Raw genomic sequence first — 18,787 nt, forward strand, 5'->3', positions numbered from 1 at the left:
ACGAGGTTCAACACAGACTCCATTTTAATTGAGCGTCACGTACTATGACTGAAAACACAATAGATGCTTTCCATTCATTTCCTATTGCGCAAGCAGCACAGAGCCATTCTAATGCTCTTTTAAGTCATCCGCCAGAGAAACAGGTGTTGATCCCATTGTGAAACCGTCGATAACATGAAGCTAATAAATAGGCTAAACTCGCTACCTGCCACTTGGGAGGCCCGAACATACTCACTCCCCTTTGTAGTAAGCCCCCCCCCCCCCAAAAAAAAAGAAAAACTCCAGGCCCCCAAACACTCCCTCCCGCAGCGCTGTATGAATTATAAATTGCACTGTGTGTGTGTGTGTGTGTGTGTATATATATATATATATATATATATATATATATATATATATATGTGTGTGTGTGTGTGTGTGTGTGTGTGTGTATATATATATATATATATATATATATATAAAACATATGCCAGGCCCATATGGCCAGCCCTGAGCAGAAAAATCTCAAAGCCCTCCTTAATTAACATTTTAGGAGGAGGATTCGGAGGCGGGAGATTGAGTCAGTGACCTATTTGGAGTCCGCCATCATCGCCCCATGCAAATGTGTTAATTGAGACACATTTTCCCACTCCACAAATATGCAGGGGGATGCGATTTGGATTTTGTATGATTGTTTTTTTTTTTCCTCAGCCATCTGATCAAAGTTTTATTTTTATTATAATTTTTTTTTTTATATAAAGTGTAACAAAAGACGCGCTTAGTTTTGACGTTATTTCTCGCCAGCCCTCCTCCTCGGTCGCTATTATATGTGCTCACCACCATATGGCCAAATTTTTGGGAGGTGACATCTCCCAAAAACTGCTCACACACACACACTTGCACACTCAAACACACGCCTCTGCAGAGCATTGTATGAAGGGCCCCGGTGGTGGAATTTGTTCTCACATGGCTCCATTTGAAAGCGCATGAATGGCAACATATCAACGCATCACGTACTTGCTGGGGAACACACACGCCTTCATTCTGCAAGCAATTCAACCACAAGCTGTTGAAATTGGTTTTTATGAGCCTGATTTGTTAGCCGTGAGCAGAAATCGCCCATGTTTAAGGTACAGGTTAAAAAAAATGAAGGAGACGTTGGAGGATGGGATGCAAAAAAAGAGAGTCCAGCCAACCTGCGAGAGATGGCAACCTCTTCAAAAGACACCGGGCGGGCGGAAGGCCGGGTGGGCGGGCGTCACCGGCGATCTGTTCCAGCGAGTGCAAGGGGGGCTGTATGAAAGGCAGACACGGCCGCCGTGTGAGCGCCTGCCAAAGCAACCTCGGGAGATATGTTGGAAAAATACTATTTTTCACACTGACGTCTCAAGAGGAGATTGAGGGGGGTGAGAAAGAAGATGAGAAACTGACATTGGGAAATGAGGGATGGAGGGATGGATGGATGGATGGATGAGTGGGCCTTCATGATTTCACTACGCTTGAGGGTCATGGAGGTCACAGCAAAGTACAGCAAAACCTCTTCATATAGCAGAACTACTGCAATTAGCAGAAAAAACACTGTTAATGAACTTGATCGCACAAAAATATAATGTGCCGGAATTGTGATTGCTTAGATATAATCTCTCTCTCTCAGTTTTTTTTTTTTTTTGGGGGGGGGGGGGTTGGGTGGGCAACCTTATATCACTTTATCACTATTTTTGTGGCCAGATGATGCATTTAAGTGGTAATGTATTTTCATAGCTAAATGAAGAATTATTGCTAAAAATGATGAATTTGTGGGGCAACATATAACATCTTAATGCCTAAATGTTGCATGTTCAATGATAACAGATTTTTGTGGCTAAATAATGCATTTATGTGGCAATGCATATTGTTTTCATGGCTGTATATGATATTTTTGGTGGCCAAATTTTTTATTTTTGCAATATATACAGTTTGTGTGGTGAAACTTAGCATTTGCATCGCTAAGTATGATGTTTGTGTCCACAAAAAAATGCATTTAAGTGGCAATTTATAACTTTATTTCTAAATGTAGCATTTTTTTTATTGCATGTCAAATTTTGGTGACCAAATAATTCATTTATGTGGCAATGCATAATGTTTTCATGGTTAACGTAGCCGTTACTAAATATATGACTTTTTTGGGGGGGGCAAAATACTGCATTCAGATGGTAATTATAACATTTTCTGCCCTGCAATTGGCTGGCAACCGGTCCACGGTGTACCCCGCCTCTTGCCCAAAATCAGCTGGCATGGGCGCCAGCTTGTCCGCAACCCTTGTGAGCATAGGCGGCATAGAAAATCGAATGGACGGACGTATAACATTGTCATTTAAAATATGGCATTTGAAGACTCAATATCAAGGTTCTCATGATGCATGGCAGCAATATTTGTGGATCATGCGTTACTGGATGACCTCAAGTTCCCAACAAAATCAATGACTTCATTTTTTTGTGTTATTTACTACTATACAACATTTTATAGCAGTGGCAAGACCTAAGTCAGCGGCTTCGCTTCGCGAGTGTCAAATGAGGACAATGGCAACACAACAAAGGGAAATTCAAGCGGATGGGAGCGCAGGTGCGCGAGCTTTTCCTGAAAGTTAAGCAGATAACATTTTCACTGAAGTGCGAGGGAAACAAGTTCGCACACATTGTGACACACCTGAACATCAGCTCAGGCAGGCACCCCGCCTGTAAACTATCGTGATCTTGCTCGACAGGCTCGTCCGTAAACGGTGCCTTTAGATAATGGCGTGCCAATTGTAGCGCGGAAGGTTCCAGGCTGCAACATTTTTGCTGCCACGCTGCTCACACTCTACGCCACCTCTGCACACCAGATAACTTCCAGTTTCGCTGGACTCACTTCCCAAGGCAGCCTAATCCACACCGTTGCGTGGGCCAAACCACACATTTTTCAGGCAAAATGTAGCACCTTCATGGAAAATTTTGTATTGTTATGCCAAAATGTTACGTGGTTGTGACAAAATAATCGCATTTTCGTGACATATTGCCTTGTCGTGGTGAAATAAAATGTATTCGTGCGGGCAAAATATTGCATATTTCATGGAAAATTCTAGTATTGTCATGCCAAAATAGATCATTTTCATTGAAAAATATAGCTCAAGTGGGGGAAATTATAGCTTCGACATGCTAAATTACAATTTGGCAAAAATGTTTTCGTGGGAAGCATTTTTCTGGGAAAATATAACATTGTTTTAAAGCAAAATTCATGTCATTTCTAGGCTTTACACCACAGGTGTCAAACTGGTGGCCCGGGGGCCAGACCTGGCCCGCCACATCATTTTATGTGGCCTGCGAAAGCAAAACCAAAATTGCTAATTGTGTTCTATTGTAATAACGTTGAGATATCGCAAGCATTTTTTGTTACCAACCCCCCTTTGAAAAGGAATGTACTAGTTGAAAAATGCTTTATAGGCTTCTGATTTTAAAAGTATTTATTCATAAATTTGTCATGTAATTATATGAGGTGATAATTCTTTTATATGGGTTCACAGTCTTGACGGCCCTCAGAGAGAAGCCATAATTACGATGTGGCCCGTGACAAAAATTTGTTTGATACCTCTGCTTTACACGATCAGGATTTTTTAGGCCGATTACAGAGTTAAAAAAAAAACAAAAAAAAACGATAACTGATCCGATCACAAGATGGGGCAATGTGTCTATTTAAATGACATGTTCATTTACTGTATATACTTGTGTACGGTATACAAAGTATCTTCAAAAATATTCTCTCGACAGGTCATGTATTCTAATCAGAAAGGTCAAACCAACATTACAACATGACGGAAATAATGGGTGCTAACTTACTGTAATTCAATTATTGTAATTAAATTTCTTCACACACACTAAAACTTTAGAGCATGATTTGACAGAACGCCGGCATGTTTACGTACAACCGTTAGGGCTAGCACTAGCTTGCTCGGCCACATAACGTTTTGCTGCCTGCTTGCGAGCCGTATCGTATTAAAAGTACGTGACCATATCTCAAGCAATCCTTGAATGTAGTTTGACAGTGCAATCGTGAAAGACCAAATTTGTCTTGTAGTCTGATCCGGGCATTACGTGTTGTCCGCCTCAGACGTGTTGTCTGTCCCACACCGCCAACATGCTTTTTAAAATAACTTTATTGGCGCTCAGATAGATTTACAGTACTACGTCAAAAGCGACAAGGGTAAAAATAAACTAGCTTTTGGTTTCAAATTTACTGTACACGATGGCGACGCAGAGTAAATGTCTTTTGTGGAACTGATCAATGATGTCATTGATCGGATCGGCGAATTATGACAAAGCCGATCATCATAAAATGCAAATTATCGGCCGTTACCGAGCAAGCCGATCCGATCGGTATAAAGTCTAGTTGCATTGTCATGCCAAAATAAAATGTTTTCATTGCAGAATTTGACTTTTTTTAAGACATTGTTGTCATGGTAAATTATAACATTTTCATTACAAGAAAATGTTTTTGTGGTAGTATATTGCATTTTATTGCAAAATATTGCATGTTCCTGCCCAAACAAATTTGCATTTTCTCACTGTGTGTGTGTGTGTGTGTGTATTACTGACGCATGTCAGCTATATTAGTGGGTTGCGTCGCCGCCATTGATGTTGAGTACGTTGGTGGTTTGTGAGCGTGCAGTGATCCTCATCTTGCTGGCCAAACATCACAACTTCTCGTCTCATTTCCTATGAATTTCTTGAGAATCAAATGTGTAACCCTACACAAGACCAAAGGTTTAAAGAGCGTCTTTCTTTTGTTTTTTTTGTGTTGCTTTTTCAATTTGTTTGACATGGAACATTCCAGGCTGCAACGTTGAGTTCAGTTTGTTCAGCGCCTTAACTTCCCAACGTGTCCGTGTTGTGGCATTTTAGGCGAGCCAAACCACACTCGCTCCCAGGCCTGCGAGCGCTTTTAACGACGCGGTCGGGGCGGGTACAATCGTCCCTTTGTGTCGTCGAGGGTGTTTTTTGTGGTTATCCTTTTTGCCCAGTTAACGGCAACGGACAGGAAGCATGGAGTCGCGTTACAACGCACGTAGGACGATTGAACAAATCAGCACGTCATTAAATATAATAATAACATTTGAATAATGGAGGTGGCGTGCCCCCGGCCCCCTTCCCAGGCTGGTAGCCGCCAACGTCTTTGCCTCCACTTGGCTGAGACGTTGCTTCTCGACAACCACAGACTGCGAAATGATCATGGCACAATGAAAACACAAGCAGAGGGAGCGAGATCTCGTCCGCCGCCAACGACACACCGATGTCTAATCAAGTGTTAACCTTAAGCCGCAATGAAGGATAATTGGAGGGATGATGTTACAAATCACTAATTTGGAGATGCCTGCAGCTGCTGGTGTGGATGTTCTGGTATGCAACACCAGCTGGGCACGCAACGGGTCGGATTTGATACTGAAATTTAACATGGGAATCGGTCAGCATTCAATCGCGTCTCTGTAAAGATTTCACATACATTTTTACTGGGGAAATTCCAAATACTGGAGTTCAGATCAGTAAGCTTCTAAGGTGACAAACTCATTTTGGTCGCAGGCCACATCGTAGTTATGGTTTCCCTCAGAGCAAATCCGAAACTGCAAATTAGAAGTGCAACAATTCATCGATTAATTGAAAACTAATCGATTAATTGAGAACTAATCGATTATCAAAATAGCTGACGATTTTATAATCGATTCATGGTTTAGAGAACCATGAATTTAACTTAAAATTGTCCAAACTATCAAGATTTCAGCCTCTCAACAGAAAATATTCTCCAATTTCTGTAGTCCTTCGTGAAAGCAGACTTACTATCTTTGTGTTTTTCAAAATGATACATTTGCAAAAATCTGCTTTTACTTGAGAAAATAATGACTAACATTTTTTTCCAACGTGTTACGGACCAAACCAGCAAATGAATCATAATCATTTTTATGTTTGGGCATTTTGAACTATCCATCCATCCATCCATTTTCTGAGCCGCTTCTCCTCAGTAGGGTCGCGGGCGTGCTGGAGCCTATCCCAGCTGTCATCGGGCAGGAGGCGGGGTACACCCTGAACTGGTTGCCAGCCAATCGCAGGGCACATAGAAACTAACAACCATTCGCACTCACAGTCATGCCTACGGGCAATTTAGAGTCTCCAATTAATGCATGTTTTTGGGATGTGGGAGGAAACCGGAGTGCCCGGAGAAAACCCACGCAGGCACGGGGAGAACATGCAAACTCCACACAGGCGGGGACGGGGATTGAACCCCGCACCTCAGAACTGTGAGGCTGACGCTCTAACCAGTCGGCCACCGTGCCGCGTCATTTTGAACTAATTTGAACTAATTTCCTGTTTAAGGGATGGAAATTTAAAAAATATGATTTAATACTCATCGATTAATCGAAAAAATAACCGATGGTTTAATCAATAAAATAATCACTGGTTGCAGCCCCACTGTAAATATACGATCGCCTCACATTATTACAAATACACAACAAATTGATGGATGACTAATTTTGAAATCAGACGCTAATGAAAACTGTTCAACTATTATTGAGTTTATTTTAAAAGGGGGACTGCTAACGAAAAGGCTCGCAATTCTCAATGTTATTAAAGGTTAAGACAATTTGCAATTTTTATATTTTCGCAAGAAACGCGCATGATTTGCTTTCGCGGGCCACATTAAATGACGTGGCGCGCCAGATCTGGTCCCCGGGCTTTGAGTTTGACACGTGTTCTAAGGGCTTAACGCCGTTTAAGCGTTTTGGTGACGCCACCACACAAGGGCACCAGATATGGCAACGTACGCTTATAAGAACGCACCCACTCTGCATTTGGAAAATCTCGCAGCACGCCAAAGGAAAAATGTGAGAAAAACTACGACTACTGAAATATCAATGATTCTCGTCTTGTCTACATTTACTCACAAAATGACTCACTGAGTGTGAAATCTGTCCTGACTTACTCTGTTGTACGACTGGCAACAGGTTAATTTGACCTTCTGCCCCCTAGTGGAAGAGAAATTTAAGTGTTCTGTCTGACACTATACGTCGCTGGCACTGGAGGAGGAAATAACAGAAGCGGCACCAAGTGATTGCTTTGCAAGTCACAAGGGAATCTGGGAAACACGATACGGTACATTATATGTCGTAAGTAAATCATTTTCTGACAAAACAAGTGAAATCGGATCATTTGCCACAGCAGCCTGGTTGGGAATCGCCGCCGCTTTAGAAAAAGGAAGTCATCGCACGAGATGAGGCCTCGTGGAGAATACAATCCAAAAGAAATATACTAACGTTTTTGTTTTTTTTAAACTTTTTTTTACACATTATCTCAACAGCTATTGGTATGTTTTGGTCTATGATAAACATCCAAATTATAATTATTGCCCATCATTTTACTGTGTTACATTAATATTAGTATTACACCAAAAACAGGACATATTACCGGGATATATTATATTAGATTATGGTTATAATCCTATCAATCATATAAGAGATAAATTTATTGTTACTGTCCAATGCAATTTTTTTAATCTCCAAATTTTGATTTTTGTACTATTAATCCAAAATGAGACATTTTTTTTTTTAAATCCAGGACACTCTTGTAAACGATATATATATATATTTTTTAATCTCAAAGGCGTTCCTGGCTAAACAATTACCCCCCCCCCTCCCCCAAAAAATAAAAATACATTTTTAAAAAATGAAGACAAAAATCTGAAATGTCAATCAAAAGCTAAAAGATGTCATTCATCATTTTCCTTTTATTTCTCATTTTCTTGCTGCTATCGCTCTTTAATCTTGATCTCCTAGCATGCATTTTACTGAACGTGAAGCAAAACTAAAACCTCATTGGGATTGCTGCAGCAAATAAAAGAAATACAAATAAAAAATTTAAATCAGTCTGGACAAGGTTTGCCTAATTTGCATATAGGTCGACATTGGTGAGTTCACATCCTCTTCGGGCTAATAAAACACTTGTTTGGGGGGGGTTTACAAAGACTCTCTATGTGGCTCACCTCCGCTGTCGTCAAGTACACAAATTAAGTCGTAGAGATTAACAAAACAAAAACAAAAAAACAAAAAACATATCTTGATCATGATAGCGAAGATCTTCATGAATCGCTCTGCATGCTTGCAAGCTGCATCTTTTTATAGCTTTGAGTGGCTCACTTGTGCAAACAAGTCGAGCATATCACACACACGCAAAATGATCATCACATTTTCACATGTTAAAGCAGATGGTGGGAAACCTGCAGGCCGTGGGCCACGCACGGCTTATTGGAGCATTTTATCCGGCCTGTCAAGCAGTTCAAAATTGAAAAAAATAAAAATTAAAAAAGGAACTGTAGGGAAAAAAAAAAAAGATTCAATATTACATATTCAATAATAAACATTCGTCCAATTGTTGGATCTTTGCCCACAATTTATAGCCTGGCCTTTGGATGATTTACGAAAGCAGGAATTAAAAGAATACGTCCAACAACCGCTCATTTAATATTTAATAACACACATACTCAGGTGTGTGCACGGGCCTGCGTCCAAAAAGCACAAACGCCGCCAAACTGCAACGTTTAATCTAATGTTCACATTCTCTCTCTCTCTCTCTCTCTCTCTCTCTCTCTCACACACACAAACACATACACACACACACACACACGCAGCCAACAAAGGCAAACTATTGAGTTACACAGCACGTACCATTATAGCGCAGGGAGATCTGCCAACACTCTCAATGCCCCATTTTCCTTTAAAACTTCAGCTTCCAAAAAAAAAAAAAAAAAAAAAAGTGAGAGAGGGAGGAAGACTTGCTCTCTTGGCTGTTGCCGGAAACCTCCACACACACACACACACACACGCGCGCGCACACACACACAAAAACCCACCAGACCTTCAGACACTCTCAAAAAGTGAGTCCACTCTGCGAGATGGCGGGAGAGAAAGAAAAAAAAAAAAAGACGAGCGGGGGAAAAGCTCTTTTTTCCCGATTTCTTTTCGAGGCTTTTAACGCCGCTCGGCCATGCTGCGAGATGCGGTCGCGCGTGCGTCCTTCTGCGGCCAAACTTGGGCTGCAGATCGCTCCGCTTCACCCAAAAAAAAAAAAAAAAAAAAAAAAAAAAGTCGACCAACACAAGGCGGACGGGATGCACGGTAAGTCGGAGTCCCTTTGTGCTCTTTTCTATCTGACTACTTCCAAAAAAAAATACATTAAGAAATAAAAGTAAGTGAGAAGTGTTGGCCGCTTCGCGCGTCGTGCGCTCGCTCGATCTGTTTTTAGACTCGCACCTCTCTCTCTCTCTCTCTCTTTCTCTCTCTCTCTCTCTCTCTCTCTCTCGCGCTCGCTCGCTCGGTGTGCGTGGATCCTCACGCGCAGTTGCACGTCGACTAGAGTGTGGTGGTGGGGGTCACCCTTGTTCCCTCACCACCTCCCCTATTCAAGATGAAAGAGCGGCTACCGAATCTCAACTCGGTGCGTTAAAAAAAAAAAGCTCGGTGCATGCGTAATATTGGCTCTCTCCACTCGCCCGCGTTCAAAACAAACCCAAAACGAGCATCCACCACGCACACGCACGTTCGCGGACTTTGCGCGCGCTAAATGGGAGCTGCAAAAGTGTTGTTGTTGTTGTTTGTTTGTTTGTTTGGTTGGTTTTTGTTTTTAAAGCTGAATTATGAATAAAAGCTGCGCGGACTTTGCGGCCACGGCGAGCAGCTGCGGCTTTAGGAGCATTAGGAGCACCGGCGGGGATTAGGAACCCTCCCGCCCCGCGTGAACGAGCGCGCGGGCGCGGGCGCGTGTGCGTGCGTGGCGCAACCAGGAGGCAAAAGTGCGCAAAGAAAAGTTGGCTCATCTACATACAGCCAGGGGTTTCCAAACGTCGGGGTGCGGGTCGAACAGAGTTTATTGGGGTCCAGAGTCAAATGTTTTAGCTATTTCATATTAATATCGTCTCTGTTTCTTATGTTAGATGCTTATGCAAATAACATGTGGATGATCAAATTTAGTTAGGTTTGATTCGTCACATGCACCAAAAGAATTTAGTATTGCTCTGAATTGCATGTAACGTTCAAAATTTTTTTGTGTTTTTTAAATTAAGAAAAACACCTCTTTAAACCACATTAATAATATCTGGATTGTGTTTTCATGGAAAACACGAAATTGTCTGACCCCAGACTTCTGAACGGTAGTGTTTTTGTCATTTTTGCGAAGTTCCTGTGTGAAAGAAATTAGAATGAAACCGTAAACTTGATTTTGACCAAAAGTTGCCCTAAAAAAAAAATTTTTTTTACAAGTGTCCAATCCAAAGCCCCTTTTCATCTCAACACTTCAGAGTAAAAAACAAAACAAAAAAACTTCCAATCACAAACGAATTGACTGAACTGATTAATGAACAAATCATAAACAACACATGTACTACATATCCACAAAACCTGTTAGGTGTGTTTTTTATTTTTTATTTTTTATTTTTTTATTCTTTCAGAAATTGAAATAATGTGCTGCATTTGTGTTGTCACTTGCAACATAGTTTAACTGGCCACGCAAAATGCAGGCTGCAGCTCTAATTCTGATTTGTGCACATTAGAAATCGAGTGTGTGCGTGTGCGTGTGTGTTTGTGTGCGTGTCGTTATCCGTCTTATTTCCAGCAGACATTCCTGCAATATGACGGCTCATCAATAATTCACCGATGGCCTCCTCTCACATTTGGTCGCGTCAATTATTCATCGTCCGATCGAATTTGTGATTTCTTTATATATTTTTAAATTAATTCTTTTTGGGGGAGGGAGGGTGGGGGGGGGGGGGGTTGTTTATATGGCCTCATTTGGATTGTTTAAGTGTTGGAAGTACAGCAGGATGACGTGTGAGGAGCCCCCCCACGACCCCAACACACGCACGCGCACGAATGATTTATGTTTATAAAAATGTGATTTAACACACTTCAAATATTCCTTCATAAGGACGTCATAGGAAGAGACAAATGAATTTTTTGAAAAATGACGAATAATGGCTGTGCAATTCCATTTTGATTTCTTGTTTGTTGACCCTTTTTTTCTTTTTTAAACGAATCTTTAAAATATTCAATTTGCACATTTCATTTTTACGATAATAACACGTGTAACTATGTATTGTTTTTGTTGTGCGTTTGTGAATGTACGATATTTCCTCCAAAATCAATTTAGGCTGTTTTTTTTATTTTTTTAATAAATGAATTCTATTTTAAAAGATAAACACTACAGAGGAGTGTGATTGATTAACTTAGTTAATATCCTCAACAGACTCTGAATTCGTTGAAGTCACTACTGCGTGTACATTTAATTCAAAGCCAAATCAATTTCCTAAACAAATATCGATTTGATTAACTAAAAACGTGCTTTGAAAGAAGTACAATATTATTATGATGATGATGATAATTGCGCCATTTTATGTTTTTGCAGACCCTGGGTGATGAAAGCTGCTACATGGATATTCACCTGTTAGAAGAATTACCAGTTTATACACACCAAAGTGCCTCTCTAAACGTAAATTATAAATTATATATATATATATATATATATATATATATATATATATATATATATATGTAATTATTAATTAATAATGTCCAATTTGATTTAGAAAACAAACACTTTTGTCTGTGTCAGTGAAGGCCCAACATACTTTCCCCCTCCCCCGTTTTTACAAAGATGAACCCATCTATATTTTAATTGTTATAGTTAATTGAGCTCTCGAGTTTAGATAAAAAGAGAATTAAACAGCAAAAGTCATAGTTTTCTTTGGCAAAATATTCCATTAAAATGCTCACTGACATTATAGTAATATGGAATAAAATAAATACAATGAAATATACCACGTTTAAAATACGTTTGTAGTAAAAAAAAATAATATATGTATATATATATATATAGTTATATATATATATATATATAACTTTGTCTTTATTGCGGTTGAATTATATATATATATATATATATATATATATATATATATATAATATATAATATAATTGCGGTTGAAAAAAAAATATATATATATATATATATATATATATATATATATATTTTCCATTTATTTTATTTTAAAACTTTTTCTTTATTGCGGTTGAATAATATATATATATATATATATATATATATAATATATATATAATATAATATATATATATATTATTCAACCGCAATAAAGAAAAAGTTTTTTAAAAAATGGAAAAAAAAAAATCTCACATCTTTGCGTCAGGGGGGGAAAATGCTTTTGTTCATTAAAACACAAAACCAGAATCATTAATGCAACATTGAAGACACAATTGTGGCTTATATAATAATAATAATAAATTATTATTATTATTATTATAATGTATGGTGCCTCGATCGCCATGATGCCACGTGTTTCCAGCGCGTGACTCGTTTCTTTTTTTTTTTTTTTTTTTTTGCTTTATTTGTTGCTGGGCTTTGTGCAACAGGAACAAAGCTTGAATGAGAGCAAAATCAAGCAATGAAAAAGATTGCCTCTTTTGCAAGACAAAAAAGAAATAAAGAAAGAAAAGAAAAGAAAAGACGTGCAAGTGGAAGCTGAATCAGGCTGACTTGAAGTTTAAGGCCGCGAGAGCACACGAACTCGCACGCATGCAGCACTAAACTGCCCACCAGCGACAAATTCTAAGAGTTGCAAATGTTCTATATATATATATATATATATATATATATCGACAAGGAATTGAACATGCTTGAAATATGGTTTGACTAAACTATCGTTAAGCATACGCACGAGGTGATACAGATGAAAATAAAATAAAATTTAAATATACTACGTATCTAGGTGTCATATTTGATGCAAGGTTTCAATATTAAGCATGTTAAATGCAAAGTGTGTGTGGGGGGACATTGACGTCATTAACAAAGCCAAAGACTGACTGACTGGTGCAGTGATTGCGAAAAGTGTGGCAGAAGACCACTGGATCAAATCCCATTCAAATCTACAACATTCACAACACGTCACACAATTAGACGCATTCCATTCAAGCTTGTAGCTATGGAAACAACCTGTTGACAACTTTTGCTGTTTTTATTTTTTTATTTATTTATTTTTTATGTTGGTCATTACATTGGCACTTGGAGAGTTGAGTATTTTTTTTAAGTGGTACTTTGGTGTCCAAAAAGTTTGAAAACTATTGGACCAGATGAAAAACCGCTCCACCAGCTCTACTGCATGTTCCTTGGAACAATTTGACAATGTTGTGCTGAGGCTCGGCCAAACAACGACAAGAGGTCATTACAGTCCAGCGAGAAGCGACCCGCCCCCCAAAAAAGAAAACAAAAACGCAACAAAAACAAAACAAACAACGAGTGGGAAACGTGCAAATTCGCTTTCAGAATGGGGATTATTATGATTATGACGATGATTACTATTTGCGAGCTCAACGCAAATTTCAAACGTTAAACATATGCACAACCACGAAAAGATTTGGTTTTGTCTGTCAGTTAGTGGTGTGAACTGTGCAACAGTTCGCGTGAGGAATTAAAGCAATGTCCAAATATAAACCAGCTTTAAAAAAAAAAAATGTATAAAAATATGCTGCAAAAGGGTCACTATAAGGTACAGGGGGAGAGAGATATACAGCATGTACTGTATACTGCATATGTACATTTGTATAAGACTTTTGGGTGGTAATTATGAGTACATACCTAGAAATGAGGCCTATATTATATCATATGTACTAAATTTGTACTTCTTGATGTCTTCATTTCTCTTGGATAATGTTGAAGAGGTAGCATTTAGTTGTTAGTTGGGCTTGAACTTCTACCTTCTCCTAAAATCTGACAGGGACGAGACAAGAAGACCAATGGGAACACACAATTATTTTTGTTCTTAAATTATTGTATTATGTACTGGCCAAAAAAGTCATGTAGATAAGACCAATATATGGATTTTCATGGTGTTAAACTGGCTTTATAATTTTTTATAATTAATTGTTGAAGGGAAACGTGCTGGCCTGGACAGCAGACGACTAATTTTCCCCCACACTGTGGATCCAGTTAGTCAGCATTCAAATTTCACATTATTCCGGGTAACAAAAGCATTTGAATTACAATTTTAGGAAATCACAAATTTGCCCAAAAAAATCAAAAGTTTAGATCATTTTACGTGCTTTATATATATATATATATATATATATATATATATTATTGCAAAAGATGATATCAGGCCAATCTAACAAACAATACACAATAAACAATGTATCTATGTAAAAAAAGAAGAAGAAAGGGTGTATAGCAAAACATTTCCCCAGGCTAACAATGAGCTAAATGGGCAAATAAAGGTGTATTCCCTTCTATTTAATGATATCCAGTTTTGCCGTTCATGTTTATCTGGTTCCAATGTTGTAGAACGCCACCGTTTCTAATCTTTCGGCCTACGTTATTTGGATACACAAAGCGTCTTAATGATGAACGGTACAAGTTCTACAACTACTCCCCTCAGTCAAAAAGTGATCTTGGTTGCCGAAGAATTTGGAATATCGGATGTCGTCCAATCGTGCAGGTGTACCTAATGTTGTGGCCGGTCAGTCGCATTCAAATGAGGCAGGAAACAAAGGGAAGTTGGCCTCTCACAACCTCTGCACAATCTGAACTCCCAGTTTGAAAAAGGAAGAAAAAAAAAAAAAAAACAGGCTCGAGATGTTTGTGCCTCCATGTGAGGAGTGCAGAAGAAGGAGGGGAAGGAGAGAAGGAAACAAACAATGCCCTTTTTGTTTAAGCGGGCGGGCAAGGCGGGCACTTGGGCACAGTGCACGAGTGTTGTCTAGCATCACAAACGTACAAAACGTTGGCCCGCACGGACCTCTGCACGCTCACCGGCGGCCGCAAAGACGCCAGGAATCATCGCGGCAGGAAGGAACCGAAGGGAGGAAATGTGAAAATTACCATCATTGCCGAGTGCTGCAGTGATAGAAAGAAAGAAAGAAAAAAAGAAAGACAGAGCAAGAGAGGAAGAGCGAGAGGTGGGGGCTGCTAAGCGGCCTTTGGAGGGTGAGGAATGCTCGACCCTGGCACATGGGAACGGGATGGAGGGTGCCCTCTTTTTTCTTTTTTTTTTTTTTGTAGTTTTTTTTTTTCTTCCAGTCACTGTTGCCAGCCCATCACATTCCCACTCCACACTCTCGGAGAGGTTAACAGTCGGAAGCCAGCAGCGGTTTCCTGCAGGAGGTTGCTCTCTCTCTCTCTCTCACACACACACACACACACACACACACACACACACACACACACACACACACACAGGGAATGTCCCGAATGAGGAAGCGTCTAAAATAAGCTTGGAATAACCGTTTGGATTCATATTTCTTGTATGTATCTTATATGTTGGTACGGAGTGTATGGTATAAACTCTGTACAGAATTTGAGACAACGAAATCAGCTTTTGGCATAACAATTAGCATTCACGATTAGCATTAGCAAAATAGTGATTACCATTTTAGGTTAGAAAACCCGCTAACTACCATTCAGCTGTCTTATATGTACATCATCTAATCCATCTAATTTAGTGTCTTAAAATTCACTTACAGACACTCCTCTGTCGTTTTTGGCAATGTTTTTCACGGGCCCAACAGTGTGTCCGTCTCCAACAAATGTCCCTGCGGTAAACATGGACCTGGCTACATGGTTCCGGACAGCGCAAATATTCTTTTATCAATATTTTTTATTGTTTCGAGGCCAAAATGTTCGCACTGAACAATTTATGTGGTCGACATAGCCGAGTTAGCCAATTGTTTTTTTTTTCCACAGCCGTAACTACTACTTTCCCATTCAACAGGGCTTTGGCTTGTTGCATCTTAGGGCTAACCAGAAAAAGCAATAAAAAAACGAGTTTTTCAGCAAATAGATGGGGATTGGTTGCACAGGGAAAAAAAATTATAATAGGCAAATACTGTCGGTGAATTTGTGAACTGTGAATATGTGGGATATAACTGTAGCTGATTGCGAGAAGCCACAGAGTTCCAGCAATATCCCGCGATTGTTGCGTTCTGTTTAAAGCAAAAGGCAAAATCAGATAAATGCCAGCTTCGTGGGACCTTAAAGTCATCCAGTCCATTTACTTTCTATGGCGCTTGTCCTCGGCGGAGTCACCGGCGAGTGAGCTGCAGCATATCTTCGCTGACTTTGGGCGAAGGCTGGAGCCGAGTGTCGAACCCCGAACCTCAGGATTGTGAGCCGTGCTAGCCCTAGCAGGCTACCGCTGTGCTTCCTGGAGGAAATCAGATTTTAAAAGACAGTAAAAGTTAAGTGCTGTACGACTAAACCAATTTTACTAGACATTTATATAGTCTTCCTTGCAAAAGGTTCTGGCAAAACAGTGTACAAACATCTCCCACATTAACCCTCTAGAAAAATCTGGTTAAATTATTGTACTTACATGCTGAAATAAGCAATTAACTCAATTGTTTGCGTCACAACTGCACAAACAAGTTATTTTCACAGTTAATTATATAAGAATAATATATTTAGCAGGCTATACTAGGAAATGTGCTGTATTTGGAAAAGCCATCATTATTCAGTCACTTGAACGTAGTACTTTGCAAAACCTAAATAGTGAAAGTAAAGCCTTTGATCTACAACTTTATCCAGATCCTCTTGCAAATATATCTCGACCCGTATGCCACCCCTATACAAATTTTGCGGAAATTGTTTGTCACAAGTATGGCGGAATGACAGCTGTGAAAAAGTACATTAAAACAACCAAAGCTTTTGGCTTTGTTCTGTACATGCTAACAAACATATTTATGCAACAGCCCTAAAACAATGACACATTAAAGAAGCTTGGCAAACAGACACGTAGAATTTTAGTGCGTCCTACATACTTTTGCTCAGCATAGCGCCCAGCAAACAAGCATAATTAAATGATATAACACCAGGAAGGACTTTTCTTCGTGGTTAGGCGGGCCCTTTCATCTTTAATGGGGCATTTTTAATGTTGTTTTATGAAACGATGCGTTCACCTCGTACAACCCGTTCAGCTTCTTTCGGTTCAGTGTGTTATCAAACAAAAACACTTGACTCGGCTGTGACACAAAGGTCATCACATTTTCCAATCCGAAGAACTAATACAAAAAAAATATTCAGGAGAACGCGTGCCACTCTATAAAGTATAATGCGTTCTTAATATTACACACTATCGCTTAGCTTGTTCTTGCTTGAAATATACAAAAAAATGAATCGCATTGTCAACCACAAAGCCATGAAAGTTATTTATTTTTATTATAACATGATAATTATGATCTATGAGATAGTTTACCTTTTTTTATGATGAATCAAAAAATGTGTCTATGAGCTCTTTCTTGGGGAAAAAAAAAAAAAGCATTTGTACTACTAGCGCTTTTTTTCTGTGTAACCTTTTGGGTATGGAATCATTTTTGCCAAGTTGCTGCTCAAAATGGACCAAATGTAATTAAATGAATGAAGAAGTATGACAAATAATGGCATGACGGCATATCCTGACAGTACGTTCAGTACCAACGATACTGTTTTGGAAGTGAGTCCATTTTATTTCAATCAATTACAAAAATGTTGTTAAGACCAAAAAAATCGAATCAAAACAATCAGGTCCTACAACAGAATGTCTGACAAAACAAATGTCTTTTTATCTTTTTGATTCTATATTTACAAATACATTATATACACTGGCGGCACGGTGGCCGACTGGTTAGAGCGTCAGCCTCACAGTTCTGAGGTGCGGGGTTCAATCCCCGTCCCCGCCTGTGTGGAGTTTGCATGTTCTCCCCGTGCCTGCGTGGGTTTTCTCCGGGCACTCCGGTTTCCTCCCACATCCCAAAAACATGCATTAATTGGAGACTCTAAATTGCCCGTAGGCATGACTGTGAGTGCGAATGGTTGTTTGTTTCGATGTGCCCTGCGATAGGCTGGCAACCAGTTCAGGGTGTACCCCGCCTCCTGCCCGATGACAGCTGGGATAGGCTCCAGCATGCCCGCGACCCTAGTGAGGAGAAGCGGCTCAGAAAATGGATGGATGGATTATATACACTACAGGGCAAGAGTTTTAGAAGACCCCAAAATTTCCTTTTTTTTGTTTTGTTTTTTGTGATGCACATTGTCTCATTTTACTCTGAATTGAAAGTAGACCAAATAAACCAAGTTATAAAAAAGCGATGGGACCAATCTATCAATCAAAAGGTAATACAAACTTTCGACTCATTAAAGTACCTTTGGCATGTACGATAGTTTTCAGTTTTGGATAACCTTACCTGTTTTTTATTTTTTTTTTTTTATTTTTTTACCTCTGGCAATTCACAACTTACCTTTGCACCATTTCAAGCTATTCATTCGACTTTAACTCCTTGACTTTCAATTAAAAAAAAAAAAGTATGTATTGTATAATACAACAGTATATATATATATATTTTTTTTTTTGAGAATTATAGTTTAATTACTGTGCAACTCTGTACATTGAACCAAAATGATAATGATTGATAAATATATATATATATATATATATTTTTATTTTTTTTTACTGGTTGTTTTATTCTTTGTCCCCAATGGTACTTTTGCAAGAGTAGTAATCCAATCTATAGAACCTTGCAATTTATCATTGCAAGATGTAAATAATGATGATTATGTGAAAAAAAAAGACTATTATTATAATTTTTTTTTTAAATGATGAAATAAATACAAAAATGAGTATTGACGCTTTGGAGAAATGTCAAGGTTCTAGTACCTCATGGTCCATTTTGAGCACCTACATCTGCTGCCAAAAACGGTTGCATGCCCAGCGGAGTTCAACATCT

At 39.1% G+C, this 18,787-nt stretch overlaps 1 protein-coding gene across 9 annotated transcripts in view; it reads right to left on the minus strand.

Annotated features, from left to right (window-relative positions):
• LOC133477130 (nuclear factor 1 X-type-like) overlaps positions 1–18,787 on the minus strand; it is a 178,787-nt gene that overhangs the window by 132,071 nt on the left and 27,929 nt on the right. For 7 of the 9 annotated variants that reach the window (XM_061771527.1, XM_061771520.1, XM_061771518.1 and 4 more), the window contains exon 1: positions 8,699–8,837. In XM_061771527.1, the coding sequence (XP_061627511.1) occupies positions 8,699–8,701 (3 nt within the window). In that variant the 5' untranslated portion in view covers positions 8,702–8,837. Of the gene's footprint in view, positions 1–8,698; positions 8,838–16,084; positions 16,234–18,787 lie in introns of those variants that run through there. The other 2 variants (XM_061771526.1, XM_061771525.1) reach the window with 1 other exon arrangement.

Source organism: Phyllopteryx taeniolatus, chromosome 4, assembly GCF_024500385.1.
Source record: "Phyllopteryx taeniolatus isolate TA_2022b chromosome 4, UOR_Ptae_1.2, whole genome shotgun sequence".
Classification (NCBI taxonomy): domain Eukaryota; kingdom Metazoa; phylum Chordata; class Actinopteri; order Syngnathiformes; family Syngnathidae; genus Phyllopteryx; species Phyllopteryx taeniolatus.